Genomic DNA, 18,913 nt, shown 5'->3' on the forward strand with positions numbered 1-18,913 from the left:
CACTGAGGAAAACTAAATAAAAACTGAGCTATGACGACTACTAATACTAAACTAATACTAAATGTATATTGACAATTTTGTCGACAAATGAAAACTGGACTAAAATGTTAGTGAGTGACTAGTGGAGAAGAGATCCAGTAGAACTAAAAGACATGTCATTTTATGTTTCGTTGCGCTCGGGCGTTGCGCACTGAAAATAGCAGATCTACAAGCTCACAACGCGATGCAGTGTGACGCGTTGTGAGCTTGTAGATCGGCTATTTCCAGCATGCAACCAAGTGTAAAATCTGCCATTACGACGCCATCAAGGCGCGTCAAAATATTTTTTTGTCGACAAAATCAGCTGTACATTTTATCGACCAAAATCTTATAGTATTTAGTCGACTAAAACTAGACTAAAGGTCAAGTTTACAAAGTATTGAGGGTTTAAGTCGTTAAATGTCTGAAAATACACATTTAACATGAATCCAATATGTAGTAGACCCCTGAGCTAGTCGACTAGCTGCATCCATCCCTAGCTGTCATGCCTGTCTGATGTTAATCTGTGTGTGTGTGTGTGTGTGTGTGTGTGTGTGTGTGTGTGTGTGTGTGTGTGTGTGCGTGTGCGTGTGTGTGTGTCTGTGCAGGTGGTGGAGAAGCTGATCCGCGGCCTGGCCATGGACGACAGCAGGAACATGTTCGCTCTGTTTGAACACAACGACGTCGCCGATAAAGCCATCGAGAGCCGAGCCGTGGTGGCAGATGTCCTCGCCAAGTTTGAAAAGTAAGAGAGAGAGAGAGTACTTATAAGTACAGTACTTGAGTAAATGGGCTTAGTTACTTTACACCACTGCCTCTTGGTAGAAGAAGTCAATTGCTTTTGCATCACATATGATGCACGGCGGCTAAAACGTGGTGTAACTGTGGTCTCATAATGTTTCCCCCCTTAGGCTCTCCGCCAGTCCAGACGAGATGAACACAGGGTGGAAGTTCTACTTCAAGCTCTACTGCTTCCTAGACACGGACAACGTTCCCAAGGACAGCGTGGAGTTCGCCTTCATGTTCGAGCAGGTAAAGACCTCATACCACGCCTGTCACGATCCTGTAGCACTCGCAGGGTATTCTGTATCCTGGTACCCTCGCGTCACCAGGCTTTTTCCACCACGGAGGAAAGCCTGGTATTCATTCTATAAGTGTGCAGTGGTGAAAAAATACTCAAATATTTTACTTGGGTAGAAGTACCAATACTGCAATGTAGAAATGCTCTGTTAAGTAAAAGTACAAAAGTATCAAAATGTACTTAAAGTATCAAAAGTAAAAGTACGCAGAATGTCACGTTTCACAAGTTTTCAAATGTATAAGATTCATAAAAATCCTTTGAAAATAGCCGATCTACAAGCTCACAATGCGTCGCATCGTGAGCTTGTAGATCTGCTATTCTCAAATGGCCGAAATATAAATAGGGTAATAAAGTACCTCAAAATTGTACAGTACTTGAGTAAATGTACTTATTTACTTTCCACCACTGATAATGACACACTTAGTAATATTTCTGTCTGTCTGTCTGTCTGTCTGTCTGCCTCCCCCTCCCTCCCAGGCTCATGAAGCAGTGATTCGTGGCCGGTACCCGGCTCCGGAGGAGACCCTACAGTTCCTGGCCGCGGTGAGGCTCCAGTACCTGCTGGGCGACTACAGCCCCACTACCTCGGTCCCCGACATGTCCCAGCTGTTCCCCACGGCGCGCCTCCGGGCCCGCGTGCACAACTCCGCCAAGGGCTTCGCTCCGGCGGCCAGCGCTGCCGCCGCTGCCGCGACGGGTTCTTCTTCCGCCTCGGGTTCGACGCAAGGTAATGTCTCTTTGCCACTACAGTGATTTAAGTGAAACGGTATCGTGCCGTGAAACATATTTCTGGATTTTTTCCCCCCCATACACTACGGCAGTTTCAGATATGGTTCTAAACGCCAGTGTTAATTTTGATAGCACATTTTACTTTTAGTCATAGTCTTTTGAATACAATTTCATTTAGTTTTTGTCATATTTTTGTCCTCTGAAATAGTTTTATTTTAGTCTAATTTTAGTCGACTAAATATCATAAGATTGTAGTAGACTAAATCTACAGTTTATTTTGTCAACAAAAAAATATTTTGGTGGGCCTTGATGGCATCATAATGGCTGATTTTATTGGCTTTTAATGGCTGAAAATAGCCGTTTTAATGGCTGAAAATAGCCGATCTACAAGCTCTCAACGCGTTGCAGCGGGACGTGTTGGGATCTTGTAGATCTGCTATTTTCAGAGCGTAACACCTGAGCGCAACCAAACATAAAATGACCCTAACATTTTAGTCTAGTTTTTATTTGTCGAAGAAATTGTCAATATATTTAGTCTTAGTTTTAGTCATCATAGCTTAGTTTTTATTTTGTTTTTATTTATTTTTCGTCAGTGAAAAAAGGTAGTCTACAAACATTTTTCGTCATAGTTTTAGTTGATCTACAAGCTCACAACAAGTCGCAATGTGACACGTTGTGAGCTTGTAGATCAGCTATTTTCACTATTTCTTTTTTATAATTAAAAGGAGCGGAACTGAGGTTTCCACCCGACATTAACCATATATAAAGTATATTTTCAAATATCTCAATATCATGATGTAAACAATAACGCTGATTCCGATTCCGATCCTATCAGTGTCGGAGCGCGGTGGCGGGACTTCGGAGAAGAAGCGCTCCAGCTTCCTGGAAGGGACGCTGAGGCGGAGCTTCCGCAGCGGCTCGCTGAGCCGCCAGAAGATGGAGGAGGAGCATAGCCTGGAGGCGTGGCTTCGGGAGGAAGTGGGGGCGGTGCGCACGTGCCTGATTGACAAGTGGAAGAAGCTGCAGGGCATGAGCCAGGAGCAGGCCATGGTCAAGTACATGGCCCTGGTCAAAGAGTGGCCCGGGTACGGATCCACGCTGTTCAACGTCGAGGTGAGATTAAATGAATTAATAACGTTATTATTATCCTGATGATGATGATGATGATGAAGACACTGGTCAAAGAGTGGCCCATTGTTGAGCGGAGTCCCAGGGCTCTATACTCGTGTATTTTCTGTTTTCGCTCGACCTTAAATATCTTCGCTGAAAATGGCCGATCTACAAGCTTACAATGCGTCGTGTTGTAGATCGGCTACAAGTTTTCCTCACGAATATGGATGCTGGGGTTTAAGTGTAAACCACTTGAACCACACCAAAAATGTGCCGGCTATTTTCACCCAAAACATTTTTAATCAAATTTGAAAATGTTTTGAGTTACCAAAACATATTTTCTCCCTCTCCCAGACAAGAGAGATACTGGTAATTACAGACCAAACGATCAGATATCTACTATCCAGTGTGCCGTCTGATAACCTTATATTCATTAAAATAATTCCCAGATTTTAGCTGTAATGTCTTAGATGATCATTATGATTTTATTTAGTAGAAAGTATAACCATGCAAACAAACATGCGTGCTGGTAAAAACATTTCGAGGGTAAAACGCAATAAAGTCTAGGACTTATTTCCGTTGTGATGAATAACATAATACACTATTATCAGTTAATGTATCTAGAAAGAAGTGTCTTTCATGCATTTGGCCTCCTCCTACAAGAAAGCCCCCCTTTGTGTCATATTTGGAGGCAATTGGACAACTGGTGTGCTGTGGCAAGGCGGACGCACACACACAAACACAATCCATTGCTTCCTGAATGGAGCAGCGACATGAGATTTATGCCAAATCACAACACGTCTCAAGACACTTTTCCATGTATAGAGCTGACCGTATAGCAGCCCTAACATGACCCCTCATCAGCTTAGCCACGGTGGCGAGCACAAAACTTCCTTTTAACGGGAAGAAAACTCCAGCTGAACCTGACTCTGACTGAGAGGACCATCTGCCTTCCCCATGGAGAGAGAGAGAGAGAGAGAGAGAGAGAGAGAGAGAGAGAGAGAGAGAGAGAGAGAGAGAGAGAGAGAGAGAGAGAGAGAGAGAGAGAGAGAGAGAGAGAGAGAGAGAGAGAGAGAGAGAGAGAGAGAGAGAGAGAGAGAGAGAGAGACTTGATCCCGTGAGGGGAATTGCAGTTGCCAAACGGCAAAAAAAAAAGACTGTAGATACAGCATGATACAAAGACATCACATTCAATGTAACACTATCAATAATTGGCCTATCCAAAAAAACAATATATTACATACAATATACCCTCAATATGCCCTCAGTAGTGCTTGCAAGACAAAGGAAAATACAAGAGAACACACAGTAAGCATGTGTAATAGTGTTCAAACTGTATAGCCCTGAACCTCCAAATTGATATGTATTTGGCCGCGGACCCCCATCTGACTCCCCCTGGTAACCCCCCCAGGACCCTGAGAACAACTGCTGTACAGAACAGAGAGAGAGAGACTTTTAGAGACAAAAATGCAGAAAGGTGAACATATTTATAATAATAATAATAATGAATTGCATTTCATAGCGCTTTTGTAAGTACTCACTTACTCAACGCGCTTTACAATGGTTCATTCATTCATACATTGGGAGGTGAAGCGGCGAACAGTCAACACCAGCGTCCTCATTTCCCACATTCACACACCGACTCATTGGAGGCAATGTACTGTAGGGTTCAGTGTCTTGCCCAAGGACACTTCGACATGTGGACAGGAGGAGCCGGGATTCGAACCGCCGACCCACTGATCATTGGACGACCCATATCTGTTTATCTCTACAGTGTCGTGCCGGGTCGTTCTCAGCAGAGTTGTGGCTAGGCGTCAGCAGTGTGTTAATTGTTTATCGTTGTGTGTTAGGAGTGTGTTAATCATTAACACGCATTAAAAGTTTGTGTGTTGTTGTTGTGTGTTAGCAGCAGAGTGTCAATGTGTGTTATTATATTGTGTTGCAGTGTCGTGATGGCTCGTTCCCGGCAGAACTCTGGCTGGGCATCAGCAGAGAAGCCATCTCGGTGTACAAGCGAGGAGAGCCCTGGCCTCTGGAAGTCTTCCCCTACGAACAGATCCTCTCCTTCGGCGCTCCGCTGCCCAACGCCTATAAGATCGCCGTGGAGGGACGAGAACTGCTCTTTGAAACCACTCTGGTATGGATTAGTTTTTTTTAGCAAAAAGAGACTTTTGTTTGTTGAAAGGTGAAAGCTCTATATTGTGATAGTGATATATAGAGTGCAGTTGCTATAGAGTGTTTGTTCAGTAACAGGGGTCCTCCCTGTCTCTCCAGCTTTTTAGTAAACAGAAAATACATGTTTCATCCAAGCAGGAGTGAGAACCCAATTCCCAATTGTGTTTCATCACTTCCAATTTCACTTGTTTATCCTGCATCCTGTATGGGTTCTTTCTCCTGATTGGAAGAAAATGGTATCCTGAACTGAAATGTATTTTCTGTTTACTTTAAGAGCTGGAGAGACGGGAAAACCCTGTTACTGAACAAACACTCTACAGAAATGCCTACTATCAAAATGTTTAACTTTTTTTACAAAAAGAAAAGATCACTTATCCACTTTTAGTCCATCCAACATTGTCTGTCTTTTTTCCAGGTGATGGACATCGCTAAGCTAATGAAAGCGTACATCAGCATGATCGTCAAGAAGCGCTACAGTAACTGTCAATCAGTCAGCAGCCATGGCAGCCAATCCAGCGCCTGGTGAGGCATCCGGCCCCGCCCACAGTACACACCCACTAATCCCCCCTGCCCCCCCTCCTCATGACCATTCACCACTTTCAACCGGGGGAGGTCGCTATGGAGGCCGAGGATCGGACAATGATCGCCGGCCAAGCAAGGACGCCTATATCCTCAGCATTTCTGGATGAAGCAGAGTTCGGAAAGCATTTGTGGACATTAAAATGCTTGATTTAAAATTGGTTGTGCGCCGATGCGTGGAAGCAGGCACGCAACTACGTAAAAATCTGGTTCATGGAGTAGGAGAGGAGATGACGTCTTAACACGGGTCGTGAGCTGGATTCAAACCTGTGATGTCGCGCGATGCTCTAGACATTCCGTACTGTCAGTTCATGGTTCGATTCCCGTGTACCAGCTCTTTTGTACAGTACGTCAATCTGTGGATATAAGACTGTCAAATTAAATGCCTTTGATTATGGTAAACAAACACAGGTGCTGTTAATGCTAACCAGCTAGCTCCGTGTTTCTCATGCTAACATAGTGGGCTGTACGCTATAGGTTTAAGGCTGTACGCTATTGGTTTAAGGCTTTGTTCAGATTGCAGGCAAATCCGATTTATTTGTCAAATCTGGTCTTCCGGACTGACTGTCCACACTGTTATTTCCAAGTCATCAGATCGGATTTGTGTATTCATACATCGCTAAAAGATTGTCTATTTTCCACGACCGACACTGTCGTATGATGAGGTAAAAATCAGGCTTCAGTGTGTCCAGAATGAGGCAGAAATCTTTGAATCACATTTCAAACCACCTGGGAATGTGATTCAAAGCCGATTTGCAAACATGTTTATTATGTTTTTTTGTTTTTTTTTTGCTGATTCCAATCTAGATCGGCCATGAATCTGATTTGCGCAGCCAGTGTGAACATAGCCTTTAGTGTTACTGAAACTGTACTATATTATTTACACCCAGGAGGGTTGGGGAAGAGGAGCGCTTGTTTCGTGTGTACCTCAACATCCTTAAATCACTTGACGACAAGGCAGACGTGCACACACACACACGCACACACACAAGGCTTTGTGGCCGGCGAGCCGGGCCCGAGCCAAGAACCGCGAGGGGAGCAAGTGGCCGCGGCAAACGCTTCGCCAAGCGCTCCGTGGCGGCAAACCGTGGTGGACGGAATAGTGTCAGTCTTCCTCAGCCGTCCTGGAGGAAAACCCTTGTGTGTGTGTTGGGGCAGAAAGAATGTAAAAAAAAAAAAAAAAGGAAGTCAGAAAAGACGGAAACTGTTAAAAGGTCTTAGGAATTCTCTGGGACTCTCGTTAACACCTTTACCGCCGGGCCCGTAGTTCTACGGGCCGTTAAATCCAACGGTTAAGCGCCGAGCCCGTAGTCCTACGGGCTGCGGTCTTTTCGCGCATGCGCGGTCCGGGTGCACTTTCGGATTTTTTTTGATCCACTTCCGTTTCCGGTTTGATGACAGGAAATAGAATTATTTGGGATCCGGTTTCGACGATCACGCCCGCTCCCATTCTACAGACGAAACTGAAACTCAATTCTCTTCCTGTAGTTTTTTCTCCTCGCATTTCACTGTTTAACGTAATCCGCTCTAACTACAGTCATGGAAGTCCGTTTGACATGCGGTCTTCACTGGGAGATACAGGGAGATCTCGCGGACGTAAACAGACCGTTCACGGCTCAATCTTAAGGATTTTAACAAGATCTATGGCGACATGAAAAAAACAAAAAAACAACAAAAACACCTTGGCAGGTGAGTACATTATTATGAGATTAACCTCTGGCGGTGGATGTGTTAAGGACTGTAATCTGCAGGATTTGACTGTTATGTAAATAATTTGCGGCCAGAGTTCGGTGTCCAGCACTTCAGGTGTGAGTGTGATTGTATTTACGGGGACTCAACGGAGGTCGTTCAAGTGCCTGGTGACGTCACAGATATAATGATGATGTCACGGATACAAGTATGATGTCATGGATAAAAAAAACTGACTGAAGACTTTTGGTTCAGGTTGCCCCTCAAATACCACTTCTGTTCAGAAAGGTGCTGCGATATCCCTTGAAACACCCACAGATTTGTACCGTGTCAGCCTTAAATCTAACATTCAGTGCATTTCTCGCTTTGTACGTCCAAAAGAAGAACCTGGATCCAATGTAGTTATTATTTAGTCACAAGCTCGTGTTAATACTTTTCATTGGTTCAATATTTATAAAACCGACAGACACAGTTAACCACTTTCAACCTGGCAAACCTATTTTGGGCAAGTCATAGGTGAACATTTTCAACTACAAAAAAAGGCATCGCACTATGACAAAATATAAAATAGGGCATTAACTTGTGAAAAAATGTAACACGGTTTCTTCCAGACAGTGATCCAATGTTCAGTCTTAAAATCTTTTGTCAAAAGCATGGCGCCACGTTGAACCGTTACCAAACCAAAGAACAATGACACTGTTGAGGGCGGAAAACGATCGATCATTTTCTCAGCGATTATTCTGTCGACTACTCTGAGACACAGAGTGAGCAGACAGAAAATGGTGCCATCTTATAATGAGCATTAGGTGAGGACCAATTATATGAAGATAAGGTTGAAAATAGGTGAAGTTCTCCTTTAAGATTCTCCTTATGTGCGATGTAGCCTGGTTAGATGGTCATACAGTAAGTACAGTATCTTAAGTTGCTGTAGGTGATATTCTTTGGGTTACAACAACGTTTTTTGTTAAAAGGTTAAAGCTCTATTTATGATAGTAATTATTGCTGTAGAGAGTATGTTCAGTAACGGTATAAAAAAATTACTTGAGTAAAAGTACAAAAGTATTGGCATCAAAATGTACTTAAAGTTCCAGTAAAAGTACTCAATGTGCAGAATGTCCCATTTCACGAGTTCAATATGTATACAAATCTTTTGAAAATAGCAGATCTACAAGCTCACAACTGTGAGCTTGTAGATAGGCTATTTTCAAATAGCCGAAGTAGGGATAAAGTGGTTAATGCATATTTTGTAATAATGATCAAAATCTACAAAGTAACTAGTAACTAAAGTTTTCAAATCAGTGTAGTCGAGTAAAAGTAAAAGTATAATATTTTCCTCTGAGATGTAGTGGAGTAGAAGTAAAAGCACTGAAAATTGGAAATACTCCAGTAAAGTAAAAAATACCTCAAAATTGTACTTAAGTATAGTACTTGAGTAAATGTAGGCCTACTTAGTTACTTTACACCACTGATGAGTTCTCTCTCCTGATTTAGATGAAATTTGTATCCCGATCTCAACATTTATTTTCCGTTTACTAAAGACCTGGTTACTGAACAAACACTCTATACAGTACCATCAGATTACCATCAGAATAAATAGCTATTAGCTAATAGCTATGTAACACTTATTTTAACAATAGACAGACAGTACAGTAGCGTGAAAATCTTTTCAGAGTGCAGTAGGCTACAGTACAGTACAGTATCTTAAACAAAAGTGCCAGCCAGCCTTCATCATTTCAGTGGAATCACCGCTGGCGGTAGCTCCATTCCAAAGATAAACGCGTCCGTTCAGGTTCCCTAACTCAGTGCCTTCTTGTATATAATGTACACTTCCTTTGTATTCATCCATTTGGGGTTCTTTTTTTTATTATAAATGTGCAATGTTATATAAATATTATATATTATATAATCAGCGGCTGTACATTTTATAAGTCTTTGCCTTCTCTCTCTCTCTCTCTTTTTTTCCTGAACTATGATGACCACACAGTGATTTTGTTAAAGGTGATTGTTTAAGGTATATTTTGTTTTCTTTCCGAACGTACAGAGAAGCAAAGTGATGAACAGTACCAGTATCTTGTTTTGTTTGTGTATTAGCTTTGTTACTGAAACGATGATTCTAACAATAAACGTATACATATTTATTCTGGTGTTCCTTGTTTTGTTTGTGTATTAGCTTTGTTACTGAAACGATGATTCTAACAATAAACGTATACATATTTATCATGGTGTTTCTTTTTCACACTGTTTGACACTATGACCTTTTTTTCGAAGGTTTTTGATTGCATGCTATGTTATGTTATGTTATGACATTTCATTGATGGTTTTGACAACTGTAGCAGTGGTTCTCGCAGTGTGGTCCGGGGATCCCGGGGTTCCTTGAGGGGGTTCCAAAGGTAAATTAAAAGAATTCCAAGCTAAATTATTCATAGTTAAAGGAATAGTTCACCCAAAAAAGTACTTATTTTCCATCAATTACACAGCCCATGAAGCATTGAATTCATGGAGATGTTTTTGTTTTTGTCACATTCTTGAGCCAATAATTTGATGATAATAATAATGATGCTAATGTATCCGGTAGGAGACACAAAGGAGACTGTTTGTGTCTCCTACCGGAGAATCAAATTATTGGCTTAGGAATGTGCTAATTCCTGTGCTACTGTGTAGCACAGTGTGTAACACAGGGCATCGAGGTGGACCGAGCTGTTTGGCCAAGACAATACCCTGAAGGGCTGCTGGCGGTCCCTCTACTCCAGAGGAGGATTGTACATGGTACAATAGCCAGATGCTATCAATGCACTAGCCTCTCATCTCCAGGCTTTTATTTTTTATGGCCCCTCTATGCCAGATATGAGACACGCTAGGGCAGCCTATCAATGCACTGAATGAGACATTATCACGTTGAATCAGACAATTGAATGGTCTACTGTATGTAGGCGACATACTGTCCTTCCCGTGTTTCATCAGACTATTCATTGGGTGTAATCAAGAGATGCTCACACATACCGACGGAGGTGTTTTGTATAAAGTATAGTTTTGGACCATGACAGAGGCACGGAGTCTCAAGTGAACTGGAGCCACGAGAGGCACCACAGAGCGAGCTAAAGCGAGCGAGTTGGTGTAATCAAGGCACAGAATCGTAACACCTGTTTACTCAGTGTTCTAGTTTAACCTGTTGGGTCAGTGGTTTCAAGGGCTGGGGGAAGCCTTAGGGTGGAGGTTTGCCTATCAAAAAAAAACTAGTGGACAATTTAGAGGGTTTTACCCTTTTTTAGGCTCAGGAAGACGTATTGTGGTCAAAAAATAACCCTTATGAAGATAAAGACAACTTTATTGTCCATAAAACTGATATAATTTGCCTTTAGCACACTAGCATCCAGTATACAAACTATAAAAATTAATAATATATAATATACACAAATACAATAATAACAACATGGGCTGTAGGGATTGGGTGGTAGGGTTATTATTTTTGAATGGTTCTTATAAAAAAAAATATCCACTGCAGATGGCACAAACAAATTCTGATTATGGGTCCATTTGGTTACATTTGTGAATTAAATTACCACTGAGGATTTAAGTGTGTACAGTCTACACATCAACATTCACTTATTAATCTGGGTATTATGTGTTCTGTTTAAACTGCTTTTCTGCATAAAGACTGTTGTGTTTAAATGTTGTGAAAATGTGGAGAAAAAATAAATAAACTACAAACTGAGAGTGTAATAGAAGTGTTGTTTATCCTTATATGATGTGTAATAGAAGAGTTCATTATTACATGAATAATAATGTATAATAAACTGCCCGCAAAAAGTTCGGAAACTTAACTCCGGTCAATCATTTCTCCCCTTTATTAATAGCAATTGGTATTGTGTTATATAAAATGTTTGATTAGTCACCTTTACAACAGGGTACTTGTAAGGATCGGGCATTCGTGGAATGAGCAACACAGCTAAACGTGTGGGTAGCGCCCCCCAAAAAAAAATCTAAATTCCTAAATATGCTTCTGTTGGTATTCGCTCTCGTTTTGAGCACACAGGGTGTGTGCCAGTCACAAGTGTGTGACTGGCACCTGAGCATGGGTTCTGCAACTTTGTTGAGTTTGTGTATGCTCCAAGCAGCAACGCTGCCCCCATGGAAAGATGCCACGTTTGTCCCTTCAGGATAAGGCCTGTGCAATAGGGCAAGTGGAAGCTGGTGTTCCGTTATGCAGAGTGACAGCATTATTTGGTGTCAGCCCTGGTACCATTTCCAAACTTAGGACCAAGTTCTGTGAGACTGGTGAAGTCAAAGGAAGACACTAACCCAAGAAGACCGGTTCCTCACCCTTGCTTCACTGAGGAACCATTGGTTTTCTTCCAAAGATTTACAGGCAAGATTTGCACAACGGTACCAAAGACACATGTCAAAGTTGCAGAACCCATGCTCAGGTGCCGCCCGGTCACGCACCTGTGACTGGCACACCCTGCCAGCAGGTGTGTGCTGGCAGGACGCTCAAAACGAGAGAGATTATCAACAGAAGAATATTGGGGGATTTTGGCACATTTGTGGTGGGCACTACCCACACGTTTAGCTGTGTTGCTCATTCCACGAATGCTCGATCCTTACAAGCTGTACATCGTTGTAAAGGTGACTAATCAATGATAAAAATGATATAAAACACAATACCAATTGGTATTATTAAAGGGGAAAATAATTGACCAAATTTAAGTTTCCGAACTTTTTGTGGGCAGTTTATGATGTAATAGAAGTGTTTATCGCTATGATGCTGGATTTGAGGGTCAATACATTGTTTTCAATCATGTAGGAAGGTTTATGTTCACATATATGCTGCTGTTCCTTTTGCCTTCATAGATACACGCACGCACGCGCGCACGCACGCACGCACGCACGCACGCACGCACGCACGCACGCACGCACGCACGCACGCACGCACACACACACACACACACACATACACTAGCCTATGTATGGAGTAATTTGTGTGTGTTTGTGTGTGTTTGTGCGTGCGTGCGTGCGTGCGTGCGTGCGTGCGTGCGTGCGTGCGTGCGTGCGTGCGTGCGTGCGTGCGTGCGTGCGCGCGCGTTTCATTCATACGTACAACATGGGTATTCAACAGGGGGTCCATGTAGAATATTTAAATATGTCTGAAAATATCCAACAACTGTTATAATGAGATGATAGGGAAGCTGATAGGGATGGCATAGAGGAGACAGGCAGTGCTCTCACCCACCATCCAAACCTGCCAGCGCTAGATAATGATCATTTATTGGGGGGGGGGGGGGGTTTCTTACCTCCTACTGTATGCCTAGAAACACCTGCACCTCTATTCTCTAAAACTATGCAGCGCTGGCTGCACATTTCAGCGACCATGCCTTGGGTCACAACATTCACATATCTTGCAAAAATAGTTTCTGAGATCAACAAACTTGACAATTCTATGCAAGACCACAATTATACACATACCATCCAGCTGTATGACACAATAGAGGGCTTTCTAAAAATAAATAAAACAGATCTGAAGTTGGAGGGACAGATGCCTAGCTTAATATGCAAAACAATTTTACACAATGTAGCATTAATAATAATAAAGATAAACTTTATTTATAAAGCATCTTTCAAAACGGTGCAAAGTGCTTTACAGAAGAAACAACAAAAAGATTAAAAAAACAAACAATGAAGAGTAGGGGGTGTTGTGTCTCACTGGGTCGCCAGTGATATATTGATGTGCTGTTCAATTGTGCGGCACTTGGTGTGTCGTGCCTACTGCTGGGAGTGTTGGGGAATTTGGCGATCGTTTACTTTGTCCGTATGATGTTGTTGTGTGTGAATAATAGTAAAGTGAAGTTCTCGGCATACAACTGTGTCATGGCCTAGTAATTCACCAACATAATAGGGGGTCCCTGCTTTGTCTATGTATCACCTGAGGGGTCCTTGGCCTGAAACATGTTGAAGACCCCTGACGTACAGCAGCCTATTCATGTTTCCTACAGTATGTGACACAACTGGTCAAAAATATGTTGTTCATCCACATACCTGTAGCAACAGAATGCACTCACTCTGTCACTGCCCTCTGACCTCTGACAATCTTCTCACCCACAGCTCCCCAGCCAATATCTCAGCCACAGATGGTTGGGGAGGATAGACTGCAGTCACTGTACACAACTCTACAGGAAATACACAAGTGATTACGATCGTCTGGAGAAAGTGTAAGTTCTCTCAAAGTTACTATATTTTGATTATTTTATATTTAGTCCTGATGAAAAGTGGGGTCCACGCACATAGGGTGGATTTATTTTCGCCACCTGGTGTTTTCTTATTCCTTGAAGTCTGTATTTTAAGATTCTGCCAGGTAACAGGCTGAAATAATGTCCCATGGGGTTCATTTTAACCCTTTATTGCACATATCCTGACCCAAACCAGAAAATGGAAAAAATAGAAAAGAGCACAACTTTTGAAGGAAACAACCTACAATTTGGACCCAAGGAATTCAATAAAGTGGTTATTATTCAGATTCAAGCACATCTTGACTCTATTACAGGACAAAAAACGCACACAAAAAAACGAAGCCGGAAATGTTCAGATCACATAATTATGTTTGTACTAGATACTTAAGGTGGATTTTTCAACTGCTTTATCTAAATCATTGAAGTGTGTATTTTAACACATTCTCTGCCAGGTATTAAGCCACGACATGCACATGGATGTAAACAAAGGCTGTCTGGGGGAGGGGGAGGTCTCGTCTATCCACCGGAACAAAAACATTTTTACCGTGATGGTCCATTTTGTTGTTATCGGCAGTTGAATATGGCTCGTTTTCACCAAAAAAAGAAAGAAATCCGAGCTAGATGTGTATTTCTACATCTCATAATCATTCATAGGTTGTGGAAGAGCAACCTATGAATTTTCAAATAGCTTAAGCACTTACAGTAGGTTTAACGTGCTCATGTAGCCACTAAGCCACTTATTTTGGGCTTGTTTTCATATACCTGGTTGCTTGTTTCTCTCGCAAAATCTGGCAACACTGGTCGCGAGACTCGCGACACAGTTGTCTTGTATGATGAAAGAATGTGGCAGAGTTTTTAAACTATTTTTCTGGGACGGTGAATTCAACTACTCCATGCATTGCATTAATTTATATATTTTTAGGCCAAATTGTGTGTGCTGTTTAGTATGTTCAAGGTTTTGTTTCTTTATTATTACATCAAAGCAAACCAAGTTTTAAGTTTCCAAAATAAATCGGTGAAACTGAGGCAGTCTCTGTCCTTTTTTTCTCTTTTTTTTAAAAAGTTAATTGGTGATGCTGTCATAAATTACTTCTTGTGTACATGAGAGTAAATAGCGTACTACCGTTGTAGTGTATGCGTTCAGGACACGTCGTGAGTAACTGTCAATGTTGTTGTTACGAGCTGTTGTTATAGTGAGCATCAAAGATGGCGACCGTCATTCTGGGCCATTCTGGGCCTGGTTCCGCCTTTTGCCCGATCCCTATTATTAAAGCATATCTTGGCTCTATTTCAATATAGCAAAAAACAGAGCCAAAACTGTTCAGATTACATCTGTATTTGTCTTTTTACTAATACTTGATTGTTTGTTAAAGATTCTGCCTGAAATAAGGTCATGTGTGTGTGTGTGTGTGTGTGTGTGTGTGTGTGTGTGTGTGTGTGTGTGTGTGTGTGTGTGTGTGTGTGTGTGTGTGTGTGTCAGTAGGCTATAAATACAATCTCCAAGAGAGAACTTTCAACTATCAGGCTCATCTCCTGTGGAACCATCTTTGAGGTTTGGTCCAGGAGGCAGACACCCTAAGTTTAAGAGCAGGATTAAAACTTTCCTTCGGTTTGGGGAACAACAGCACCATCATCATCCATAGTCTCTAATAGTGTTAAAGCCAGTGTAGTGCCACGTTTGATTACCTCAGTAACAAATGACTTGACCTGCCCGGTGAAATATGTTTACAATTTATAATTTAGGCATTTAGCAGACGCTCTTAATCCAGAGTAATTTACAGTAAGCAAGGACAACACAAGGTAATACATCAAATGCATAGAAATAGTAATCTAGGATCATAGGTAAACCAAGAACCTATAATCAGTCTAAACAGTATAATATAAAAAAATCTATAATCTGTACATTGAAACTTTACACACTAAAGGAAGCCAGGTGTACAAATGATCCTGGCATCTGTTTACATAACATGCTATCTAATTTACATTTTAGCCTATGCATAAGACTGCAAGGTTATCAAGGCTAGGGCACGTGCTACGCTTGTTCAACAACTCTTATGAATGTGTAGTGTGGTGAAGTACTCTATGTACATTTTATTTGGCACTTCTCACAGAGAAAACTCACAAAGTGCTTTACAATCAACAGAAAGACACAGCACGAAGCATTCAAATGATTACAAACAACAACCAAAAAATCTAAGACATTCCACAAATGCTTGTTTAAACATTAGTGTTTTTAAGTGGTTCTTTAAAAAATCCACAGAGGCTGCAGCTCACAAGACCTGTAGAATGGCATTCCATACTTTTTCGTTTTTGGGAGCAGTTAGGAGTTAAGTATCTTGCTCAGGGACACTTCGAACCTCAGGCTTCCCAGGCGGGCTCTAACCATTCAATTATGGCTGCCCAACCTGGTACGAGGAATGACCAATAGACTCTGCAGCTTACCTTAGGGTCCTGCTGGGCACATAATATTGTTGTAGCAGGTCAGTGAAGGGTCCTGGACATCACTATATGCTTCAAAGTGAGGCTCTACATGCAGCACTGATGGACCAAAGTACTCCACCCCAGTACTTGAGTCAAAGTATAGATACTAATTACTCAACTACAAATGAAAGTTACCCAGTCAAATTAGTTTCCAGTTAAAGTATTGGATTGGTGCAAAACGTACATTTTTTTTTATTATATCAAAGCATGCTGTATTAAAATGTAAACACATTCCAAAACTTTCACAGTAATTTAAATAAACTAATAGTGAAGATAGCAGCTCTACAAGCTTAACTGTGATGCGTTGTGAGCTTTTAGATCTTCTATTTTCACAATTGTTTAAATAGGGCTAAGTGTTGAAATGTCCCTGAGCAAGACACTGAACCTTTTAACTGCTCCCCCCTCCGTGCTCCTCTGTGGGCAGCACAAAAAGGTATGGAATGCCCTTCCACAGGTCTTGAGAGCTGCAGCCTCAGTGGAAATTTTTTAACAACCACTTAAAAACACTGCTGTTTAAACAAGCATTTGTCTTTTTAATCATTTGAATGCTTTGTGCTGTGTCTTTATTTTTGTGTTGTATGTAAAGCACTTTGAGTTATCTCTGTGAAAAGTGCCATACAAATAAAATGTACATACTTACTTCCCCACATCACACATTCATAAGAGTTGTTGAACATGTTTCACTAGACAGGTCATGTCATGTGTTAATGAGGTAATCAAACGTGGCACTGCTATGACGACATTAGAGACTATGGATGATGATAGTGCTGTTGTTCCCCAAAATATATTAATGGAAGGAAAGTTTGAATCCTGCTCTTAAACTTAGGGTGTCCTGGACTAAACCTCAAAGATAGTTCAACAGGAGAGGAGCCTGATAGTTGAAAGTTCTCTCCTGGAAATTCTAGGAGCCACAAAGTAAGCCTTTATAGCCTACTGGGAATACAGGGACACACACACACACGCACGCACGCACGTACGCACGCACGCACGCACGCACGCACGCACGCACACACACACACACACACAAACACACACACACATGAATTCCTTGAGTCCAAATTGAATGGAAAATGTATTAATTTGTATGTTGGTATACTCCCAAAGATTTGGGAGATTTAAAATAAAAATACACACTTCAAGGATTAAGAAAAAACTGGTGGTGGGAAAAATTCACCCTATACGTGTGGACCCCACTTTCCATCTAGACTAATTATATTGTTGCTGTCGGACAGAAACCAACTCTCAGTTTTTCAATTTTTTATTTTATTTTAAATCAATCAGTGCTATTAGTGGTTGTTTGAGGGCAAAGTAGAATGTGCTCCATATCAACATGTGTCCATTTTAAAGAGAGCTGATAGCTGCTGTTCCCCTCATGGTTCAGACCATGTTAAACCAATAAAAATGATCTCTGTCAACCTAGGAGGGAGAGAGAAGGAGCGAGGTGCTTGGTGGACATTAAACTTCCTTGAATCCACCAGGACACAACAGAAACCAACATGACCCTCCGTGAAGAGGGGAGTGACTCTGAGAGAATAGAGATGAACCCAGCAAGCACCAAAACATCTCCATTTAAACAGAAGGTGGGTATAGAAATAAAACTGGTTCTATATAAAGACCTTTAACCAAGTCTATTTAAAAAAAAGTGTTGTCAGTGAAAAGTTGTAAATGTGTTTTACAGACAGGAATGTGAGGGTTGGGTTTTGTACGCAAGTGAATTAATAAAGAATAATTTATAAAATCTCATCACATCCTCTGTTCACACACTATACTGTGTAAATACACAGTACATATTTGGAACAAACCAACATTAAAAACCTGCAGTTATATGAATTTCACCATAATTATGCCCAATAGAGTGTTTGTTTTCTTTCAAGCTTCACTACATTTCAATTATAAATATTGTACTTTTAACTCCACTACATTTAAATATAAATATTGTACTTTTAACTCCACTACATTTAAATATAAATATTGTAATTTTAACTCCACTACATTTCATTATAAATATTGTACTTTTAACTCCACAAATATTATGAATAAACCACTTAAGCGTTGTTTCAAATATAGTACAAATATAGCTGGTCCACAAGCTCACAACGCATCCCACCGCAACACGTTGTGAGCGTACATCTGTTATTTTCACTGTCTTAAATGTCTTTCTTTATTCATTTCATTTTGGGTGCAATTTTTTTTATTTCCAATACAGCAATGCAGTGATATTGAGAAGAAAATGTACTTTGTAATTTGTACTTTAGGATTACTTTGTCCACCACTGCCTGTATGCATTGTCCCATAACCTGTGTTCAAATATGTTTTCAGAGATGTAATCCAGCAGACTTCAAGAAAAGAGAGTGCAACGCCTTTATAGAAGATTCTTCCAGGTAAACAAACCTCCCTTATTGATACACATTAACCACTTCAACCCCAGCATCCATATTCTGGGGAAAACCTTCACAGAAAATAGCAGATCTACAAGCGCACAGCATGCCACGACACGTTGTGAGCTTGTAGATCTGCTATTTTCAGCAAAGCTATTTAATGTCGAGTGAAAACAGAAAATACACTAGTATAGACCGAATTCCTGGCCACGCCCCCAATTCCGCTCCGGTATGCGATTTATGTCCGTGACGTCCTGTACCAGCCAGTCTGATAGATGCTTGTTTTACCAAAGCAGACGTGTGTTTGTAACGGTTGTTATTAACAAAGCAAGAGAAATGGCAACATTCAAACACTCATTTGATAAAGGAACATGTTGTGACGATCCCTCACCCGTACAGTACACCCCTGGGAGGATGAAATGTGGATTTAGCCCAATAGGCTATGGAGAAAA

At 41.3% G+C, this 18,913-nt stretch overlaps 1 protein-coding gene across 1 annotated transcript in view; it reads left to right on the forward strand.

Moving 5' to 3' along the window:
• myo10 (myosin X) overlaps nt 1-9,519 on the forward strand; it is a 166,282-nt gene extending 156,763 nt beyond the window's left edge. Inside the window, exons 40-45 of the mRNA XM_080440639.1 lie at nt 627-763; nt 930-1,050; nt 1,577-1,826; nt 2,664-2,941; nt 4,884-5,075; nt 5,529-9,519. Of these exons, the coding sequence (XP_080296765.1) occupies nt 627-763; nt 930-1,050; nt 1,577-1,826; nt 2,664-2,941; nt 4,884-5,075; nt 5,529-5,639 (1,089 nt within the window). The 3' untranslated portion in view covers nt 5,640-9,519. The remainder of the gene's footprint in view (nt 1-626; nt 764-929; nt 1,051-1,576; nt 1,827-2,663; nt 2,942-4,883; nt 5,076-5,528) is intronic.
• The last annotated feature ends 9,394 nt before the right edge of the window (nt 9,520-18,913 follow it).

This window comes from Gymnoscopelus braueri (genome assembly GCF_963280865.1).
Source record: "Gymnoscopelus braueri genome assembly, chromosome: 10".
NCBI lineage: Eukaryota > Metazoa > Chordata > Actinopteri > Myctophiformes > Myctophidae > Gymnoscopelus > Gymnoscopelus braueri.